Source organism: Corvus moneduloides, chromosome 8 (genome assembly GCF_009650955.1).
Source record: "Corvus moneduloides isolate bCorMon1 chromosome 8, bCorMon1.pri, whole genome shotgun sequence".
NCBI lineage: Eukaryota > Metazoa > Chordata > Aves > Passeriformes > Corvidae > Corvus > Corvus moneduloides.
This window is the reverse complement of record NC_045483.1, coordinates 6,283,373-6,305,433: the sequence shown is the minus strand read 5'-3', so window position 1 is coordinate 6,305,433 and position 22,061 is coordinate 6,283,373. Positions and strand designations below refer to the sequence as shown.

Here is a 22,061-nt window from a genome sequence, read left to right as displayed (position 1 = left end):
TCATTCTGGATGGGTTTTTGTTCTGTCAAGTATTAAGAGAAATATGTCACATGTTTTCCGTATCAAAATTTGCACAGTGTTTGTTCTCATGCTAAATGCTGTTCTGGCCTGCAGTGCCAAAGGTCTCCTGGTAATATTTAGACAGCCATGGCATCAGAGGAATAGTGCATTTAAAGGGATCACAGATACCATACTAAAAAGGACATACAGATTAGTACATTTAGGAATATGCCATTTTTTTTCACTAATTCTAAGCTTTGGACACTACCGAAGAGATTTCCCCTAATGGCTACCCTGCAAACATCTGGGATATTCATTTAGAGCTGTCCCTAAGGAAATGCCCCCCTCTGTGGTCTGAGAGCCTCAACACCGTGGAGTTTAGGAGTCACATGCTTTGCATAACACCAATTAATGTCACAAATCAAGAAATACTGCGGTAGTGCATTGTGGTGCTTTATTAGTGTTAGACATGCAATATTTATTTAATGAACAGAAATGAAAATATTAAGATAACATTTTAATCAAATTAAAAGATCTGAAGTTGCAATAATGGAACAAAAATAAAGTTTTTCATGCATTCTAAGTTTATAGTTCTCACAAGTGCATATAGTTATGATTCTGTACCATTATTTAAATGTAGACAAACTACCATTGATTGCACGAGACAAAATAAAACCCTTAAGTTATAAGTAATGTTCATATCTTTTACAGACTTCCTATATAACCTGGATCTTCAGCTTTTTATAATACATTGTAATACAAGACATCTGGAAGCTTCTAAGATGAATAGGAATGGCTCGGCCACCTGTAACATACAGTGGCTTCTTCAATGTAGAAATTATAAAAGATAAAGCAAATGCCCACCATGCTTTAGGAAACTGTGACCTTTTCAACAGAAACAAATCTCAAACCCCTTCATAAACAGATTAAAGTGCTACCTATTGCATATTAAATACTTCCAGTGACTGTATCGACACTTTTAAGTTAGAAATCCCTGAAAATAGGGTTTCATACGAAAGTGCTGACAGACCCTTAAATCTAGCATCATGAACACAGCAGTGCTATAATCCTTCAGCAAGTACTTCAAAGAAGGGGAAGTTAGTCAACATGCTCTAAATTCACCACTGTGAAAGCCCAGCTAACGCCTCTATCGTAACTACAACAGCAATGGTACATAAAGAGCAGAAAAGCATGAGCTCACTTTACATACTTGATGTAGGACAATAATCTTTCTTTAAAGCTGGAAGTGTAAATAAACCCCCAGTGCAGCAGTAAACACATTAAGACAGCAGTTCTGTTTGTTTTAAGATGCATCTAAGAAAGGGCATCCTGTACAGAAAGAAATGCAGGCTAGTATCTAATGAGCATGATTTTCATCAGGTCCCCAAATCACGAAACCTTTCTAAATACAAGGAACATTTCCACAGCTGGAAAATTACAAATAGTTCTTGACACAGAGCCAACAGCAATAAATGTAGTTATGTATAATCTAGGCAGAATGCTACATTCATTAGGAGGTGGAAAACCAAGCTAAACGTAAAATACAGCAGCAAGAGGTAACATATATAAATATTAAATATCCTTCTTGAATGGCAGAAAGTTTCTATTTCTGACTTACAACTTACATTAAAGTATGGCCTTCATATTTGTCCTTTAAGTAAGCAGAATACACGGCTATGAGCAGAGCTGTTTCAAAGGATAATTTCAAAGTATAGTGCATGCATGGATGAACTCTTATGCTAATTTATGAGAGAAAATATCCAAATAATATGGAGATGCTCAAAATTTTCACCTGTATATTTTAAAAGGCAGGAAAGACTGACCACAAGTGGCAAGATTTTATGGGTTTAAAATGATCTGCAAGAAAGTCTAGAATTTTATCCTACGGGAAAAACAGAACTTCCTTTGTTTTCAACATACAAATTACTCTGTATGAAAAGTTTTCATCTGAAAGCTGCATGGTTCAAAAAATACTTGTGGTGAAGATGCTTTTTAAAAATAATCTCAGAATATAGGAAAAGCTAAAATTTTCTTTCTGATTAGAAAATGATGTGTATGTAATCCTTCACAAATTGCTCCAAAAGCAGCTTGTATCTTTACCTATAAACCCTATAAAAATATTTTCATAGTTGTTAATGTCCCATTCTGCCTCTCTTAGCAACATTACCTCTTCTTAAATTGCATTTGTTGTTCTTCCCTCTTTCTTGACAAACTGTTAGAAACAATAGGTGCTTTTATTCACTTAAAGATCAGATAAAGACTAGATAGCACATTCAAAGCTTCACTAAATTTCTTCACTAATGCACAAAAATTGATCTTTTCGCTACCTTTAATCTGCTTATCGTTCTCGGTATGCAAATATGTCAAATGATCTGCTTTTAGTCAATTATGCAGTTTGCTATTCTACATTTACATTCTAAAAGAAGTGATTTCAGAGGTGCTAAATATAGTAGAGTTTCATTTTAATAATTAAAAGTTGGCTTGCATGTGAGAAGTCATTGGAGCACATTCTCTGGTTAGTGCAGTGGTTAATCCTCACTGGTGTGTATGATTTAAGCACTGTGGATACTAGAGAAGGTCTCATACCAGTTAGCTGAAAATGAGTGTGGAATTCAAAACAATTGCAGAACATTTCCCCATTAACAACATGAGAAAACCACTGGCTTTGGCCAAACATTTGAAAATGTTTAAGAACTTCTATGGAAATACTGAGTAACCGAAATGCATCTTGGTGGAATTAGAAAATTAAAATCTAATTGAGTGCAAAACCCAACTTCCAACAGCAAACGTACCATAACCTGGTATATAACCTTTGGCACTTTGAATACATTACAACAAATTTACAGTCATCGAGATTTTAAGTGGGTCAAAAGAACATTCATGTGGTTTCTGAGGTACCAAACTTGATACAACTTGATACATTTGACAAAAGAAAGACTGCCTGGTGTGGGATGGGTTTCTGCACTACAAAATACAAATGCAGAGCTCTACAACTGGGCAGGGCTGGGATCTCTCAGGATCCGTCCAAGCACAGGGATCTACACCCAGGGATCTCACTGGTGGGTTGGGAACTCTGGCAGCACACATTTTAGGGACAGTGCTAAATGGAGACGGGAGGTAGTTGCTAAATAAAAGAAGAAAATAAAGGAGGGAAAGCCAAAAAAAAGTAAATGAAATCTGAGAATATTTGTACAAAGAAGTTTTTTTTGTAACAAGAATAATTACGTGCTGTCCTACAAAACTAATGACATCAAAAGCAGTCAGATAAAACTTTTTCAACCCTTCCACATATTCAAGATATTACCAATTTCTGCAGTTTTTAAAATGAAAATATATTTAAATCTTTTACAACAACAAGAAAAAAACTGGAATTTAATTTCAAGCTTTTTGGTCACCTTGGCAGCAGCCATTTCATGGTGCTGTAAAAAAACCCAACAGATCAGGAGCAGAAAGAGAGGAAAAGACAGTCATCCTAAATCCAAATCTAAAATATTCTCTGTATATTTTTTAAATAACATTTTACTGTTTCACAGTAACAGAAAATCCAAGTAAGACTCTTATTAAGGAAATTAAAATTAAAATCTATTCATGTTAAAATTTTGAGGGTTCTCCTACAGTATTTTCCCATTATACCTTCATCACTATATTTTTCCAATTCATTGAGTAACAGATACCTTTTTCATACATCATTTTACAAACAATTATTAAACGATCAGGAAGATATTTACTACATTCTTGGTTCATTTGCCTCAATGAAAACTGACTTTTAGAACTATTTACATGGAATACGGACATTTTTAATGAAAAGCCTAAGTACTCTATATGTGTTTAGCAACATGGCCTATTTCTAAAGGCATAGACTTTGTTGTCATAAGATTTAAAAAGTTAAGACACATATATCATGTAAAACTCGACCTTAAATTGATTTATCGTGTCTATTTAAGTCAGCCTCTCCATTTCTCCTACATTTCCATCGCAGTGAACAAAAGTATTCCTATCTTTATTCCATACTTGAGTTCTCCAGCTGTACCTCTGTGAACACTGTTCAAAGTACTTTTAACACATAAAAAGGCATGCAGTAATTCATACAAAAAGATCCTCAAAACAACCTTATGTCATGAGCTCACTACCAAAGTTCACTCATTAAACACAAAATTCAGCATTTAAGTGTAAAATAACTGGTTCCAGCATGTGCCATGACAGAAATGGCACGGGGTTTTTTTACATTGTTCTATAAAAAGCACATTGTATAGAATACAGCATTTACTCTGCAAGGATTGTGCATCACTGTTTTCCTCTAATATGTGCAGAACTACATTCCATTGCAACAAACCACACTTAGGTTTAGTAGAGTACTACACTGGATTGAAAACAGTGGTCTTGATGGCATGCTGTAAGAAAAGAATCAATATATTTGCCTAATACCAATAATCATTCAAGAAAACATTCATAACAGCACAGGCTTCCCAGTTGAAACTGCCACATGGTGAACACTAAGCTGTTATATAAACTGCATGGACATATTTAATATGTATTATTAACTCTATTTTAAGTATTCTGTACCTAAAGGTGTTTTCAAAAAGAAAAAAAAAAAAAGAAAAAGTTACTTAGGTAATCTAACAGAATACTACTTTTGGCAGCCCTGCTAGTGTTTTGATTAAAAAAACAAAAAGGAAAAAACCCACGCCATTGTCTCTCCTCCCCGTTTTCCTGGAATTTCTTAGGAGAAAAGGAATGAAGAGAAGTCAAAATATTAAAATGTGATCTCCTTCCACTAATGTATTCAGCAGAAAGTACCCTCAAGTACCACTATCTCAGCTTTTGGAAAATTTGCCAGCTTTCCGAGAAGGTTCATATGGCACTCTGAGAATACTGGGGGTTTCCTCCATCACTCGTACCAGAAGATTGTCAATGTAATCCTCGAGCTCCCGAATGTGGGTGTCCTTCTTCTTGAGTTGCTCTTTGTGTTTCACCAGCTCCTGCAGAACCTCCTCATAAGTGAGGTTTCGGTATCCTGCAGTGGCGTCGAAAGGATTTCCTTCCTGCAGGTTAAGCGTAGAAAAACACCAGATTTTATTAAGCAGTTCAGTGTTCCCAGAAAATTGATTGGTTATTGCTCTTCATGTTTCTCATGTGCATCTCTTGACATGAAAACCAATTTCTTTCAGCAACACCTCTGTTTGCTGCAGCACTTTTCTCTCCAACATCCCCACTGGAGCAGACAACTGGAGATGGGCTGCCCAGCTGGATGAACATTTCCCACACTGTCATCTCAGAAAAAAATCTTCTCAGTGAGATGGACACACAGTCAGTGTGTCACAGTCAGTGACCATACAAGCAGTAACCACAACAACAGGTGGCAGGTCCACTTTGGGAAACCAACCACCTTAACTATAGAAGAACAAGAGAAGTGCCCTAAGAACTCAACTCCTACTGCAACTTCTCTGAGTCTTTGCCTCTGGAGAGCATCACAGCAAAGGATTTACTCAGCTCTAAATGACATCAGCCCTCATTTGTCTTTCATATTCATATTTTTACTCACCAGTAGTTCTCCAGGCCTTGGCTTCTGAATCACATAATAAAACTTTCAATTTTAAATTTCAGGTGAAGGTAAAAGGTTGCCTCTTACTTGCACCAGAGCGCTTTAGGTAGAAATAAATGTGTACTTACAAAAGATCTTGCTTGCTTTATAGCAGGAGAGGCACAGAATTAAGCAGTAGGGAAAACAAAATTGTTTCTGTAGTGATTTCTGATGATTCAGTAAGTGCAGGTATTAGCTGAGATGGACAAATTAGTCATCTTAAAAATCGCAACATGTGATCCAAAACATATAAACCTGAATATCTTCTTTAGTGTTAGTTTATAAAAGTATCAGCACTATTAGACATGTTAGGCAGGAGGCTTTATCTCATTCAGAAATGAAAACATTTAGAAGATATGGAACCTAAAAAATCCTGCACTTCTAAGAGGACACATGAGACAGCTTTTGTTTACAGCAGAAGCATGTCATTAAAAATGATAAAGTTTGCACAGCTAAGAAGCACACCACATAACAGTCATACTCATTCCCCTTCCATGCCCCATTCCTTTTCTTTCCCTACAGCTCCATACTTGCACACTGGCACATGTCCATCCATTAAAATATGCAGCTGGCCAAAGTTTTCAAATGAACCTCATTAAAAGTGATGGTGCCCTGCAAATAGGCTGAAGTGTGACAGATCAGCCTCTCCATCAATTATATTCTAACAGTAGCTCTCAAAAATATGTGCTTTTAAGGGTTTCTCTCTACATTTGTGACATTTAATGTCACATTTATGGACGTGTATTCAGTATTTTAAACTTACCAAGTCAAGGGACTGTAAGTAATCAATAACTCTCACTTTATTAAAATGGCTAACCTGATGAAATTTATAAATTGGTTAATAATCAATTTTCAACAAGTATAGGAGAGAAAATAACTTCACTTTGTGGTCGTAAGTTTAGCACATTTTCTTCTACAAGAAGGAAGTAAAACTTTCTCTCTATGGTAGCAAATTTTGGTACACACTGGAAAAAATATCATTAACACTTACATGCCTGAAATATAGGGTTTGCCTAATATTCTGATTTGGCAAAGGAACAGGAATTAAGATGCAATAATGACTTTAATTATGCTATCAAGTTTACTGGAAAATTGTCTGTAATATATATGCTTTAAAGATGTTTTATCATACACATGCTCCATACACGTCTCGGGGCAGGGGGGAATAATTTATCACATTAATTATGCAAGAAAATTCTAGCTAAAGTATGCTAGTATTTAGAAATTAATATTGTTAAAATTAAGAAGATCTTGTAAGTTCAGTTTGGGCCAATAGGTGATATATGAATGTATAAAGAACACCTATGTCTTTAGATATCACAATTTAAGTGCCTAACAATAATCTTATAATGAATTATTAAGGAAAAAAAAGATTCTAAGCAACAAGCCATGAAAAGAATGATTGTCTCAGCTACAAAACCCTGTTGGGGTACACACCGTCAGCCAGAGGAAACAACGTTAGATAAAATGAAGGCCTGGCAATCCCTGATCATCTCTTCATTGTTCTAATGAGGAATTCTGCTCTGGGAATATCATCTAAGCTACTTTCACATCTTTTGTCCTACTTACTTCATCTTCCTTTCAGTTCTTAATTAGGCCTTAAAGAGCTCACACTGCCCTTTCAACTGGCTACTGCTCCCATTTAAACACTGCTTTCAGAGACAGGTGTTGGCATCAGAGGAGAAGACATACAAACACAATTACTAAATAATATGCACAAGGAAGAAATATAATAACTTGGTGAGCGTTATTATTACAGAATCTAATAATAAATTACTTCAAACACCTTAGAAAGCAATCCTGAATATTTAAAAAAAATTCAAATGGTTTCATTCAAAACTATGATTGAGATATAGTTTCTTCCCCACCTAATTTGTATTTTGCATTAAATGAGCACCACATCATAATCCTACAACTGACATTTAGGGTAGCTGGTATTCCAAAAGAAAAATTATCAAGGATTTCTTTTATCACCTTTAAATCCTTTAAATAAAACAATTCACATCTTATTTCTTAAAAGAATTAAACCGATGCTTTTACCAGCAATAAATTACATGATTTGCAGTAGTACATTTGCAAGCACATAGAAACTGTAATTATGGTTACTTTACAAACAATGGCTGCTAAGTTAAATCAATTTTTTGATGTCTCTTTTTGTCAGAGATTAAGTAACTGCCTGGTAGAATTCAGTTTACTATCTGATCAAAGGCAGCCTTCAAATACTCTGACATCTCCCACCAGCTACTTACATTATAAAAACTTGGGCATTTACAATAACATCAAATGTTACTACAAGTCATTTACATAAACCAGCAGAAAACAAACAGTACAAAGTCATATTTGCTTGTGAAACTTGTTTTCTATATATTTTAGAGATTGAAAACAAACCCACTTTTAAAGATGTCATCTATTCACAGAAAAAATTCTAGTAAGACCACATTTTCCTTCAAACAAAGACACTGCCTAGGCAATCTGTGGATTAGTTTTTGCCTTTTCTTAGTACACAATTTATTCTCAGTGCTTTTAGAAACAAGAGCGTTTGGAATATTACCTTCTAGTATTTCTATTTTTTAGTGTTTTCAGCTGTTCATTTATTACGTGTATTATTAATCCTATCATATATGAGATCATAATTTCAATTTTGATCTGCTTTCTAAAGACTGTCCTCAAGTCTCTGATTATAGTAATGACTCCTGTTTGGTCAATTAATACATCACTGCCTAGTGCAGAGTTCCTCACCTGACCATTATGTCTCTAGAATCATCTAAACCACCCCCAAAATTCCAGGTTTTTGGGTTTTCTTACTTTTTGTGCAAAGAACTAAATTCCTTCTTCATCATACCACAGGTAAACTCCATACTGAGTGCAAAACTCTTCTTTATTTCCAAATATACATTAAGCCTGTGCTTTTCTATTTAGGTTTTCTGGATATGTCAAAAAAACCCCCAACACTTCCATATAAGAGGTTAAAAAAAGAACAAAAGCTTATAAGCTTACACAAATACCAATTAGTTGGCATTTACTGATGGCTTTCCGTAACATTTCATAACTCACCGTTTTTTTCCTGAGATCCTCAGTGCCAGAAGGATTCACATTAAAACTGTAGGAGAAAAAAACCAGACAAACAAGTATTAGCAGTGTACACTTATTTGACCAAAACATCTACTAGAAGACAGTACTGAATTAGGCATGCAGCTACAAAGTATTTAAGATGATTTATTTTCTTGATTTGTTAAACTTAGGAAAAGAAAATATTAGAAATTAAAGGAAATTTTAATATATTTTGTTCATAATTCTTTGTATTTTTCATATTCTTTTTGTCATAAAATTTGAATAACTAATTAAGAAATGCAAGAAAGGCTATTATGGATTGGGCTTCCTTATTTCTCCTCTTATATCTAGATTTAGCTTGAGCTTCTAAGCATGAAGTGCTACTTTAAATGAAATATCCTAGAAACCAGTCCCTGGGATGAGATTGATAAAAACCAACAACCAAACCCTACAGACTAACAGGTATTCCCAGCTTTCATGGCAGCTCCTAAAGGACAAAGTTCCTGTAGAAATTCCAGTGAGATCACCAGCTTAAGTCAGGACTAAAAAGCCATCTTCTGTCAGCTACATTTATTTTGTACTTAAAATTGAGTAAATAAGCTATTATTTAATAAACCTGGTGATTATTGTGCATATCCAAACAGCATAGCTCTTTGATGATGTTGTTGATACTGATAAAAACAGCCACTGTCTAAATGTCAGGCTTGAGAAACGGCCCACTGCTCTCTCAGCTTGGTGTAATTATTAGCAAGTATCTTCAAAAATCAGTGTTGCTGTGTTCTTAGGTACTTGCTACAGCAAGTTTGGAGAGAAAACATTCTCTGAAAATGTGTTCAGAGTTCAGATATGGCTCACAAATATTATTTACTTGGTAGCACCACGGCAGACACATTCTTCCACATCACAGAATCTACTGTTTTGTTAGACTGCATGTACTGGCTTTGAGGGTGATGTTTGACTGAGAGCTACAAAAATATATCTACACTTTTTTTTTTTTTAAAGATTTTTTAAAGCAGGGAAAGTATTTTGTGACTGTTTACCACTCTGTTATCTGAATCTATAAGTCATGTATTTCATGGTGTAAAAGCGGAAGGGAAAAAATTTATGAACTTAAAATATGTACAATATATAAAATACAAATGATGATATTTTTCTGTAAAGACTCTTTTTTTCATATTAAAGTTTATTTTTTACTTTTTTTTTTTTTTTTATTCTGTACATGATGTTTAATTTCCAAAGCAGGCAAACCTGTGCTCACACAGAAGTCCTGTAAACCATCTGTGGGCTGAGGGTATTAGACAGAGACTGGATTACAGGAACAGTCACAACTAGAAATCCAGAGGTGTCTGAGGAATCAAGTTTGGCTAATTCCCATTCTACCTGTTTGTAACAGTGATCCCCAGCAGTCTGCCTTGTTTGCTGGAGACCACTTTTGAATGAGGGGCCTCTTTCATCGGGTATTGTCCGCCAAGCCAAAGGCAGGATTCCTCCCTCGCAGCCTCCTTTCAACCTCACACTGATGTGTCAAACACATGATGAACTCGCTCCATTCATGGCTGCCTTCCGTGATCCGAGTACAAAAAAAATGAGTTAACTGAACTGGATCGAATTAGCTTGGTGAAAACCAAGAATGTCTCTATTTAACGAAGTGTGGCGTTAATTTGGGATATCTTTCTTTTGGGACTGTTTCCTCATGTTAGACAAGATATAGAATAATACGGCCTGACTGCTCAACTGGGCAACTTTCTGAAAGGTTAAAAAAGCAGGATCTTTCACTGCCCTGAATGACTTTATAGTTTCTGTGAAATAAGTTCTGGGACTCTTTTTCATAGCGGCAGCTTAAAATGAAAGCAGCAGTTCTGACTACAAGAAGCTGCATTTCAAAATTAGAAGTATAAATCACTGGCAATACGGACTAGTTGTTCAGGGTTTTTTTAAGCAGTAAAAAACCTGCAATCGTTTCTGTAAAATTGTGGACATCATAACTACAATTACAAAAGAGAACATCTGTGTATTTTGCAAGAAGAAATTTGAATACGCTTGCAAAAAAAATGAAAAGCTATTAAAATATTCCCCAATAAAAATCCAAACTCCATGAAGACTCATATTTTAAGGAGATATGTAGAAAATATACTGCTTCTCAAGGAAGAAACAGGTGCTGAGATTGCATATAAAAACATTTTTCTAAATCAAAGTGTCTGCTAAGTAAGGTGGTAGCTTGTCGGCCTTGCTGAGCTCCGCAGGGTTTCCTGCCAGTGCTCCCAGCCCGAGGTGAGTGTGAGCAGATGCAGACTCCCACCACTGCACGCCTATTTCAATGTCTGAGGACCAGGTAATGCCTCAAAAGAAAATCCTGTAAAGTTATGAATGCATACAGTTGGTGGAGTTGTCTCTTTGGTGTATTGAAATTCACGAGAGCATTTATTTTTTAATTTAAATTTCATCACAATAATACACCTCTAAAGTTACCATCTCACTTGATTACTGGCAATAATTATAGAAAACAGGCCTCTAGGACTGCAGCCCACGCTGACAAGCATCATTCCAGCAGCCATTCTCTTGACTTCCTAAAAGCATTCTGAAATCATTGATCTAAGCAATTGTAAAAAATAACATTGTTTTTTCCTGTGTTACAGTCACAGTTCATAGTGATAGCATGAGTTATAATCCAACCTCTGGGTTTTTTTCCCGGGGTTTGATAAACTGGCAGGGAACTTCTGCTATGAAGAAGTTCACATGTTCACAGCTTGGGGAAAAAAAAAGTATCTTTCTGGATTTTTGTGGGGGTTTTTTGAGTGCAGTTTACTGTGACCAGTGACTGTTAAAAACTGGCATTGTGGGATTCTATAATTATTGTTTGTCAATTTTGCCCAAACTAAATTTGCTCAGTTTACAAGTAAAAAGATATTTCTTTTCTAACAAATGCATTCCTCATGTACCTCAAGATGATGCCTCAGGTCCCATACTGATTTTTAACTGTTTTTCTCCTACAAGTAATAAACTTTCATTCTCTCAGATCGCCTTTAAGACACGAGCTACTGAAGGGTGGTAAATCAGCACAGACTAAAAATCAGCTTCAGTAGGATCATGGAAGTGACACTGAGCCACTCAACTTGTACATCACCCCTACCCTTCTCTGGTAGAATAGACTTCTCCAATCCAACACAGCAATTAGTCCTGTACCTCATTTCACTCATCTGGGAATTCAATTAGCGTCCTTAACAGCTACTTTATATAAACTTACATTTTTATCAGATTAAATCATATCCATTATTTTATTATTCCATATTATTTTACTGCTTTGGATATAACTTTCTTTTTACATTTTTCTTGAATAGTAAAGTTTGTTTTAATTTCTGGGGTTTTATTAGCTTGGATTTCAATTGTAGCTCATCTGAGATGAGAACCCTTTCCTATCGCCCTGTTCCTGAGGGGAGAAAGTGATGAGAAAGAAAAATAGTATAAACTAATAATGGAGACAGATACATTGCAATGCTGCTTCTGTAGAGGGGTTTGGGTTACTACTTCACAATCAGAGCAAGCACATTATTTTGCACTTGTTATCTTCTCTATTTAAAAACATTTCATTAGAACTACATAAAACTTTTTTTTCCTCATAACACCTATCTTTTATGGTAGTTATACTTCCATTGCATGTTGATAATTTACAGTTTCTATGGGAAGAATACAGTGGAGTTGTGTTCAGGATGTGCCACAAGTTCAAGTTTATGAGTGCATCTTATAATTTTGTCTATTGAAGTTTAATGGTAGTTAAAAATTCAAACATTAGGTCTAGTGGCTGCTTAAATATTTAGCTTCTGAATGCCTAGAGATTAAAACAATCTTTATCAAATCTTTCCTGTAACTGATTTAAACATTTTACTGCCATTTACTCTGACAACATAATGAATGGGAATCAGACTCCTAAATTATGCTCCGTGCAAAGAGTGTTTTCTTAAGGAGCAAAAGCTTTTTACTTTTGCTACTCATATTAGTTACATGATAGTAGTGTATACTATTAGAAACTAAAATCAGGATATTTACATTAATCAATACTATCCAAAGTATTAAAATTTATGTTAACATTCTGTAAAATATCCATTATACCAATGAGCTAAGTGTGAGCTTTCAGTTTCTTTCCTTTAGTATGGAATGTCTGCATACAGGTAATTAGCAAAGCTCTGCCATATTCATTTTCCATTAGAGTTGAAATTCCTATTCCTATCCTACTTCTTGGTCTTTGGACTGATTCTTACTACAGTGTTTATGCATTTTTCTTTGGATTCTCTCAACATATATCAAAACCTTGAAATATTAAGATGCCATTTAGGTTATTACCAATGCACTAGGAAAAAAAACCCAAAAGAAATTAATAAAATCAGATACAGTTAATGAAATTCAGAAACTTAGCCTTCCATAGAATATTGTCAGCCTGCTGTGCCTGGCAATGCAGAGTTCACTTCATACTCTGAGAAGGAATGACTGTCTTGTCTGGCAGCTAAACAAGTACAGAACAAGCATATTAACATTTATTTTGCAATTAGATTCTAGGGAACATCACTTAAGACACTTCATTATATAAATTGCTCTGCTGTCAAGCCATGTTCCATGGCTTTTTGGAGCTTGGGTAACCCCAGGAAGACACAAAAAGAGGATCAGGTTTTGTGGCTATCACTGCCTTTTCCTGATTAGTTAGAATTTTAAGTATATAAATATTTCTCCTTTTACTAGGAGTTGTGCTATAGCAAAAAAGTCTTTTTCTCAAGAGACCACTAAAGAACTGTTAGACTAAAAGTTGTGCCAGGATCTCCACTAGAAGACCCTATTATTAGAGATCTCTAAGTCAACAACAAACAAACAAATAAATCAAACAACCCTAAAATTACACTTTACACTGAAATTTCCAGATCTGTAGAACTAATTCTTAGTTCTTATAATAATGAAACACACACAAAAAAATACATTGCTTTTACATAGTTTCTGCATTTATTAATAAAGAAACAATAGAAAAAATTATTCTTTTTTTAAAATTAAATAGAACAGGCAGCCCATCTTCCCTTGGGAAAGATAATATGGCTCATACATCCTCTCAAAAAAGATTTCGCATGCTCTAATGTGCACCAAGAGACAGTGAAAGCTCGAAAAAGTCTTGTCATGCAGCCAGCAGGATGAACTTTCCTAGCAGTATCCCTAAAACAGTCAACTAATTAGGAGTGACTGATTGCTGGTGAGGAGTCTGCAAAAGTCAAGATTAATACTGAGTATTTCTACAATATCCCTCTAAGAATTGATTGCTCCAGCCCACCTTAGTCATGTCCTAAATGCTGTGACCACTGCTTTGTAGGAGCTTTCCAAAAGATTTCATTATTCTCCTATCACATGCAGTGATCTTTTAAATCATATGATAACAGCCCTGGCAGGACAGACTAAGAATCTCTGCATGACTTCTGCTTGTTTTTAATTTCTCTTTACCTCTCATGTACCAGCAATGTATTTCTTTTGTTGAAATAATGTTCCACTGACAGCCTTACCACACTGAATCAACAAATATTAATGGTCTAGACAACCATTATAGCACTGTCATAGTCCATCAATACTCTACCTAGACTGTAGATCACAGTTGACTAAAGTCTAGTCAAATTTCAGAAGAGAACTGAAAAAAAATTATTCATTTCAAGAAAAGGAATGCAGAAGTACATTGTTCTTAAAATAAGACACGCTAACACTAACAGAGGAAACAAAATTCTGAAAATACCATAGTTCACCTGATGCCATTTTTTGACTAACAGAGGATAAATATGCCAAAACGTCTTAACAGATTTTATTGCTTTAGCAAGCACAGTAATATATAGAGAGCAACATTTCTGAAAAAGGCACATGAAAATTAGAAATAGTGAATTGTATTGCACACTGGATGTCCTATTTGGCAGAGAAATACACAGCCACTACAACCCTTTGCTCTCACCAGGCAACTTCTGGGGTTCTTCCAATGGAGCTGCTGCCAGTAACTCTGCAAGACTGAAACCATTTAACAGTGACTTTGATTATGTTGAAGTTATTGCACTAATAACTCACCCTCAGTGTGGTTTGGGATAACAGGTTTTACTTTAGAACTTCAGCTGACTCGAGACAAGCACCTGCTCTACTCTCAGAGCTCAAGTGACAAGCAGTAACCCAGAGGAACAACAGGATGTAGCAAAAGCTTCTTTAACTACCTGACCATCACACATTCAAAATGTTAATGTTTGTTGAAATGTAGCAGACATCAGCTGTTCTTTAGACCTAACAATTTAATATGATCCAAACACATCGCTGTGATCAAGAGCCTCCTGTTTTCATGGCACCTCACTCGTTTTTTTACAAATCTAATAATGACCATATCAAAATGCAGAGGCATTGCTTATTTCAAACATTGCCTCCATTGGGAAAAACAAAACTGCAGTCCCTGATTTGTTTGGAACATGTGACATTGGAGAGACAGGCAGCTCTAACAGCCACATGTGATGAAGGGGGGAGAGAGGCTGAAGAAAATAACCACATTCAGAAATTACAAAGCAGAAATATGCAAAAGAGTTTAAAGGTTGGGTTGGTGTTTTTTTCTTTTTGAGTTGCAAATTTGAAAAACAGCCGAAGCAGTAAGAGAATACAGAAAAAAAAATTTAAGTATTTTCATAATTTATGCTCCAATTCACCAGTGCCTAATACTATAAATATGAGCATTATTTGTAATTGTTATAGTGAAGACTAATAAGATACAAGGTTCTTTCTCCTCCAGTATTCCATCTTCCACATTGCTTAGAATGTGACACACTTATTGCTACAACTTGAGATAAAGTGTAATCAGAATGCAGACACAAGCTTTATCTTCTTTTCTCTGAAGTATAACAATAGTTAGGTCAAGAAAATGCTACTTTAGATGGGTTTTTTAATGCCTCTCTAGATTCACATATATGTATATGTGTATACACAGACACACACATTTTTTATGTGTGCATATATATATAACTGCTTAGTAGAAAGCTTCCAAACACCTATCAATCCAGTTTCCCAGATCTGGAATTCAATCTGACTAGTAACAACCTGTCAGCTTTAAATATTGGACTATTTGTCTCCCTGTGTCCAGTGCCTAAGATCTTGTTAATTACCTAAACTCCCTTTCTGTAGGTCTTGTTAATTACCCGTCTCCTGTCTCAGAGGACCTTGTTAATAACTTGTACAATCTCTCTAAAAAGGTCCTAATAACACATTAAAATTAAAGATGCTTTTCTTTTAGCACTTGTCAAGTGGTGTAAATTGAGAAATTTTCACATCAGTTTATTAGCCTGTAGTGTAGTGTCATGTATTTTCCTAAACAAAAACAATTTCAGAAAAACGATGCACAAGCTTTGGTTATGGCACAAAACAATCTTTGTTTTCCACGAGCACCCTCAGTTTCTTTAACTGTGTTCAACACAAAAGCCACGTGGCTTCTGACTGCAAATTAACCTCCTGAGAGCCATGACAATAGCAGTAATTGTAAGAATGAGTGCAATTTGAGGCAATATTAGGTAGAAGTTTCAAAACAGTGCATTAAGAAATATAAAACCAAAATTATTACTGGTAAATGCTGGCTAAGAGCGCTGGACGTTTGCTTAAAAATTCCTCACTGGTTGTATGATACAAAACCTCTGGAACTAACAGATTTTGTAATATTTGCAAAACAAGAATTTTTTGTTTCACTATGACTCTTGCATTTTTAATTTATCAAGGAATCAGCTCATAAATATCTCTACTATGCCTGCAACAGACAATGGAACCCCCCAGTCTTAACACTTAAGTAACACTGCAATATCGCATCTACAAAAACATTTAAAAAAATACTCATTTATCCACTCAGCATTTGCAGGAGGTAACAAAGTATCATCCCTATTTTACAGATTTAGCCAAAGCCACGGAACAAGCCTCTGACAGATCAGAGATTAATAGAAATTAGGGGTCCATATTTTGTGATTTCCTGTCAATAAGGATTATATACAAACCAAATAGGTTTTGTTTTGCTTCTCCAAAATACTTCTAAAACCTTCTTGAAACAAAAATAATAAATAGTAGAAATAAAAATAAATAACGATTTTCAAATAATCCTGGCATGCTTGCTTTTAGAAAAAAAAGTCCTACAAGTGTTGCTGAACCACTTCTATAATTTTTGGATCAGCAACATGTGGAAGATGTACTTATCTTCATTCGTTTAATTAGTAAGAGTAATTAGTGACAGAGCATGCAAACAGCCAGCTAAGCACTGAAGGATGGGCTGGTGAAGGGCTATTCAGCAGCTCACCCAGCCAGCAGCTGATGCTAGGAGCTGCTGTTCTCCATATTGTTACTGCTCAGTCAACAATACCAACCACAATTAATTAGGATGGACTTAAGCCTGACGCAAAGCTCACCAAAGTCACTGAAAAGCCTCCCACTAAGGTTACAGATGTGGCTTCAACAGTGCTGAGAACTTGACATTCACACTGTAAACATGAAGGAGTTGGGTTTGGTCGATTTTTTTGGACGGTTGGGAAAGAGGGCTGCTATGGGTTGGATTTTTTTCCTCCCACTTTGCTCTATGTCCAGCCTGGTCCCACAGACTGGATGTTGTTTTATGGCTACAGTGTGCCCCTGGAATACATCATCCAGCTGAATTTCATCAGACAGGAATCCAGTTCAGGATGTTCCATCACCCAAATCAAGGCTTAGCTAAGTGGGGTTAACTGGGAGATCCACCTGCAAAGCAAACACCTGATCCACAGCAGAACATTGATTTTGGACACACCTTAATAAAAAAAACCTGCCTGGTTTACTTGCAGAAATGGGATTCATGCAAAAGAGCTTAATAGCACATTGAGTAAATAAGAAACAACCCAAAGTCTAAATTCCCTGTCTACACTTTCTGCATACTGAATTTGTTACCCAGCCTCATTTACTTTGTGCCCACATATTCACACAATTCTTTCTTCAGCATTACTAGTTCAAAAAATTAAAAATGGATTCCATTCGAGAAATACTCCACAGATAAAAGGTAAACTTAAACTGTAAACTTATTAAATATGCACATTTTGTATTAGTTTCTACTTCAAAAGAAAATAACTGTACAAGATACATTTGAAAGAAAGTAAACTAAGTCTAAAAGGTTCACACAGAACATCATAATGGAACATATAAAAATCAAGAGCTTCTAACATATAAAAATCAGGAACTTACTGCATGCTAGATATTATGCCATAACAGCTGTCTCACAAAAAAGGTCAGAATGTTTACTATTTTTGGCTTTTTGAAAATAAAATAATATCTATTTGTCTTATCAAAAGTTTATGTTTACATAAAAGTCAAGAACTAGTAAAAGGGACTCTCACACAAAGAAGGAAACAAATGACGAGAGTCCTTCTGAATGGGCACTGTGATGAGCTTTTTAACTACAAAACAAAGAAAAAAGTCCATCATGATTACCATTAAGTTTTATATTTATCAAGATCTGCTGCATTCAAGAACTTCAAAAGATTTCACTACTTACATCTAGCATCTGCCTGAATGCAGTTTCATTTTTAAAAAATTAAATACTATGTAATTTTAATTGTTATTTAAATTATTTCTCTTTAAAGGAGCTTATTTAAATGGAAGTTTAACTTCTGACAAACCAATCTACAACCTAACCCTACACTAACCCAGAGAAATACTTCATTAAACAAAAAATATTCTAAGATTGTCTATAAACATGTTATTTAAGACACTAGGAACTGACTTGGCTCACAGAAGGCACTAAGAAGATAATTTGTTGAGGTCTGGATGAGCTTCTAGTGACAAATTCTTTTCTACAGCAGTTCAATTTCAGTTCATTTACCAAATTCACAGCCATTATTAGCTTTGTTAAGAAAATGATTCTAAGTTTAAATCAGGAGTGCATGCATTCTAACCCATGAAAAAAACTGAGCTGGGACACAATAAGATCCCTCTGTTCTAAAAGAACAAGATAATAAGAAACATTTTTCTTCTAAAAGAAACTACTCCTGTGTCATTAATTAAGGAATTAATACACAGGAAAAGGTGAATTTTCTAGAACCATGTTTTCCATTTAAAACAGTGATTGATCTTACAGCCTTTAGATTCCAGTTTGAAGCATTTTAATTTTAAATGCATTTTCTACTAAATTTCAGTTATTACATAGAAATGAATCATTACCTTGAAAAAGCAAGGCCTGCTAATTTCTGGCATTTATATACAAAAAAAAAAGAATGCAAATGAATGAAAGTTAATTAACTTCTTAAACGTTTATCTATTGTGACCAGTATATGTGGGTGGGAGTGTACATAAATATATATACATTTTTACATATAAAAAGAGAGACAGGATATCTTTCTCACTAGCTAACAAAACCCAGAAAAGAAACTAACTGTGGGTTACACTTTTTTTTTTAAGGAAAACAAGTAAAGCATTGATAGACAAACAGAGATTAAAATGGATTATTTAAATCAAAGTTTCTTATCAGCCCTTGTAACTTAATTCATTCCGCTCAATACATGAACTGCTGCCTCGTGCAATGATTCCAATATACATCAAACTCAGCAAAGCTGCAGTGAGCCAAATGAATTCAAGTGAGATAAGTGGTCATGTGAGGGCTCCCATTTAGAAACCGAATGTTCTTTAATTCTTGTACTCTAACATATAGAACCTAAATACTCTTTTTTTTTTCCCCCAAATAGTGACATCTACAGGATTTCTTTTTACTACTCCCATTTTCACCCATCTTTTAGTTATTCAATTTCCTCTTTCCCTTACACTTGAAACCTTTCCCTCTCAAAACCTCACTTAGGGCAATGTAACTATTAACAACGAATGTTCAGTTTAAGCAGAAGACTTCAGGGAGAGCCCATTCTGAAGCACAAACAGGTCTTCCACAAACACAAGTACCCAAGAACATTCACAGCACATATCAGTAATAAAATGTCACTTCAAAAATAAGTATGAAACAATCAAATTATATAAAAAGTTCGTAACTTTTACTTAGAAACAGACAAGCACTGATATAATCGTGTATAAAGCAAAGACTGTGCTCCTCAACACTTCCCATTTTCATTTATATAACGTGTTCAAGATATCAGATTGAAATACAGCAAAAACCTACCTTGAAGATGGCAACATGCTTGTAGGCTTGAAGTTTGCCATAAACGGATTAGTCGAATCATAATCAAAACTCTCCTGATGAGCTTCCCCAAATGCACTCGGTGATTTCAAGTCAGTAGAACTCTCTGATCCCCCATTGCTAAGTTTATCTGACCTCTTGCTATCTTTTTTTCCAGTCACTCTTTCAAAAAGACTAACTTTCTCTTTCTTCTCTTTTTTAATTTCTTTTCTGATCTCAACAGGTTTGGAAAACAGACTTATGTTTTGATCCCACGTTGCTGGGCTTTCTTCAAATGGATTCTTCTGTCTTGGCAGTGTAGCAAATTTTTGGGGTAACGAAGCACTCACATTAAATGGGTCATTTTGTGCTTCAAGTGCAGTTTCATCAACTGTGCTGTCAAGTTGGTTCATTTTAGAAGTATCAACACTTAATGTCCTTCTGTGTGGAGATTTTAGACTCCCTGCAAACAATCTGTCATTAGTATATTATCAATGAGACACTATATCACAGTTTATGACATGCAGAAAACCCATTCTAGCTTAGATCTAGAAGCTTTGCAATTGAGTCTCGGTTCAGAACACTGGTGAGTAACTAAGCTATTAAAGAAAAAAATTAACAGCTGTGGCCTCGATTTCATGTTTCAGAAATGTTTATGGATAGGCACCACAGGAAATTTTTGTTTCCTGCATGAAAACAAAGATCTGTAGAGAAGACAGCTATGACTGTTGTGCCATTCCAGAAAGAGACAAAAGTATGTTAGTGCATAATAACTTTGAACAATGCAAAATACTCACAGTTCTTTGTATAAATCAGGTTTAAAATTTGGTGATAGTTTTTGACTTTTTAATTAGACTTACTTTTCACAAGATGTTATTTCTTTCACCTAGAGTCCCCTCTGGAATGAAATATACTCTCAGATGAGGACATAATAAAAGAAAATGCTAAATTATCATACATTATGAGCCATGTGAGTTATTTCTTATGCTCAGAAACAGCAATTATGAGCCACCAGCAACTAAAGAAAGTGTAAAAAATAGGCCAGTAATATCTCTTAACATTTTGGCCTTGTAGGTGCTTCATGAACTGAAGCACCAGATTCTGAATGCCCTAATAGCAGTGAGCTGTAGCTCTAATGGTCATGAGTTTTACTTACCACCTTCATCAACCGAGCCAAAGGACTCCAGCTGACGCCTGAAAAGATGGGAGTAGCCAACAGTGCTGGATTTCATTTTGTCTGAGGAGACGTGTGGTCCTGTTAGATCTGACATGGAGTGAGCTGAGGACAGCCGCTGAGGTCCCAAGAGGAAAGGTTTTTTTGGTTTTGATTTCATTTGCACTTCACCACTACACACCTCTAGATTTGCATCAGGTATGTGAGTGCTTGGGATGATTGCAGAGGATGTATCTGAAAACGTCCCATCATTTTTCCGACCCTTCATTTTGTCTTTTAGTTTAGCAAATGGGGATTTGGTTTTGTCCTTCATTGACAAATCAAACATACTTGCTGTCATGTTATTCCTCATAAACTGAATATTGACATTTATTTCTCCTCTGTCTTTAGTTCTCTTCCCTTGTCTGGATTCTAGGGGAAACCACCTTAAAGGAGAAAGAGCGCAAATTAAGTTGTGTTTTCTGGAGACTACTCATTACACTCTGGTTAGTTGGTTAATGCATCCGGTTAGAACAATTTAAAGTATGAAAACCCAAATCCTACATCGAAGATTCAACCATTCTTGTACTAAAAAACTTCTTTGTTTATATTTGTTTTCAAGGAGAAAACTTAATAACTAAGCAAGACGAAGTTCTTTACAGTGTTCAGCTGTTTCAAAATCAAAATCAACTCTGGAAGCTGACTAAACTTCATCAAAGCTAATGGGCTTCCATCTGCTTACAAAGGAGAATTTGTACTTAATTATAAATATAGATACATTTTATTTTATTTTTTTATAGTTTTCAAGTGTCCTTTATTTAGTAGTGATGTGTATTAATGTATTCTATGTGGCAACTACTTGATCTAGTGACCTTTTCTCCATTGATTTTGCTCAGGTTTATACACTGGCAAACATTTTCCCCTCTTTCCTTTCTTCTAAGCACTGGTTAAGATTTATGTCAACTGCAGCAACACTGGCTAAGAAATATCTGAGAGCCCTGAACAGCCAGCTACCATTTCAATTCTGCAACTGCCTCCCCTCTGGATGCTGACAGTAACTCCACGAGCACAACTGCGAGCACGTAGGTGTATCCAACAGCATCCTCTCTTTTGCAGGTCACCAGCAGGATTAACTT

The 22,061-nt window shown here is 35.3% G+C and overlaps 1 protein-coding gene across 1 annotated transcript in view; it reads right to left on the bottom strand.

Moving 5' to 3' along the window:
• Nucleotides 1-429: 429 nt before the first annotated feature.
• RAB11FIP2 (RAB11 family interacting protein 2) overlaps nucleotides 430-22,061 on the bottom strand; it is a 32,221-nt gene continuing 10,589 nt past the window's right edge. The window contains exons 2-5 of the mRNA XM_032115800.1: nucleotides 20,929-21,371; nucleotides 19,776-20,235; nucleotides 8,636-8,681; nucleotides 430-5,042 (exon numbers count right to left, since the gene is read on the bottom strand). Coding sequence (XP_031971691.1) covers nucleotides 4,815-5,042; nucleotides 8,636-8,681; nucleotides 19,776-20,235; nucleotides 20,929-21,371 — 1,177 coding nt within the window. The 3' untranslated portion in view covers nucleotides 430-4,814. The remainder of the gene's footprint in view (nucleotides 5,043-8,635; nucleotides 8,682-19,775; nucleotides 20,236-20,928; nucleotides 21,372-22,061) is intronic.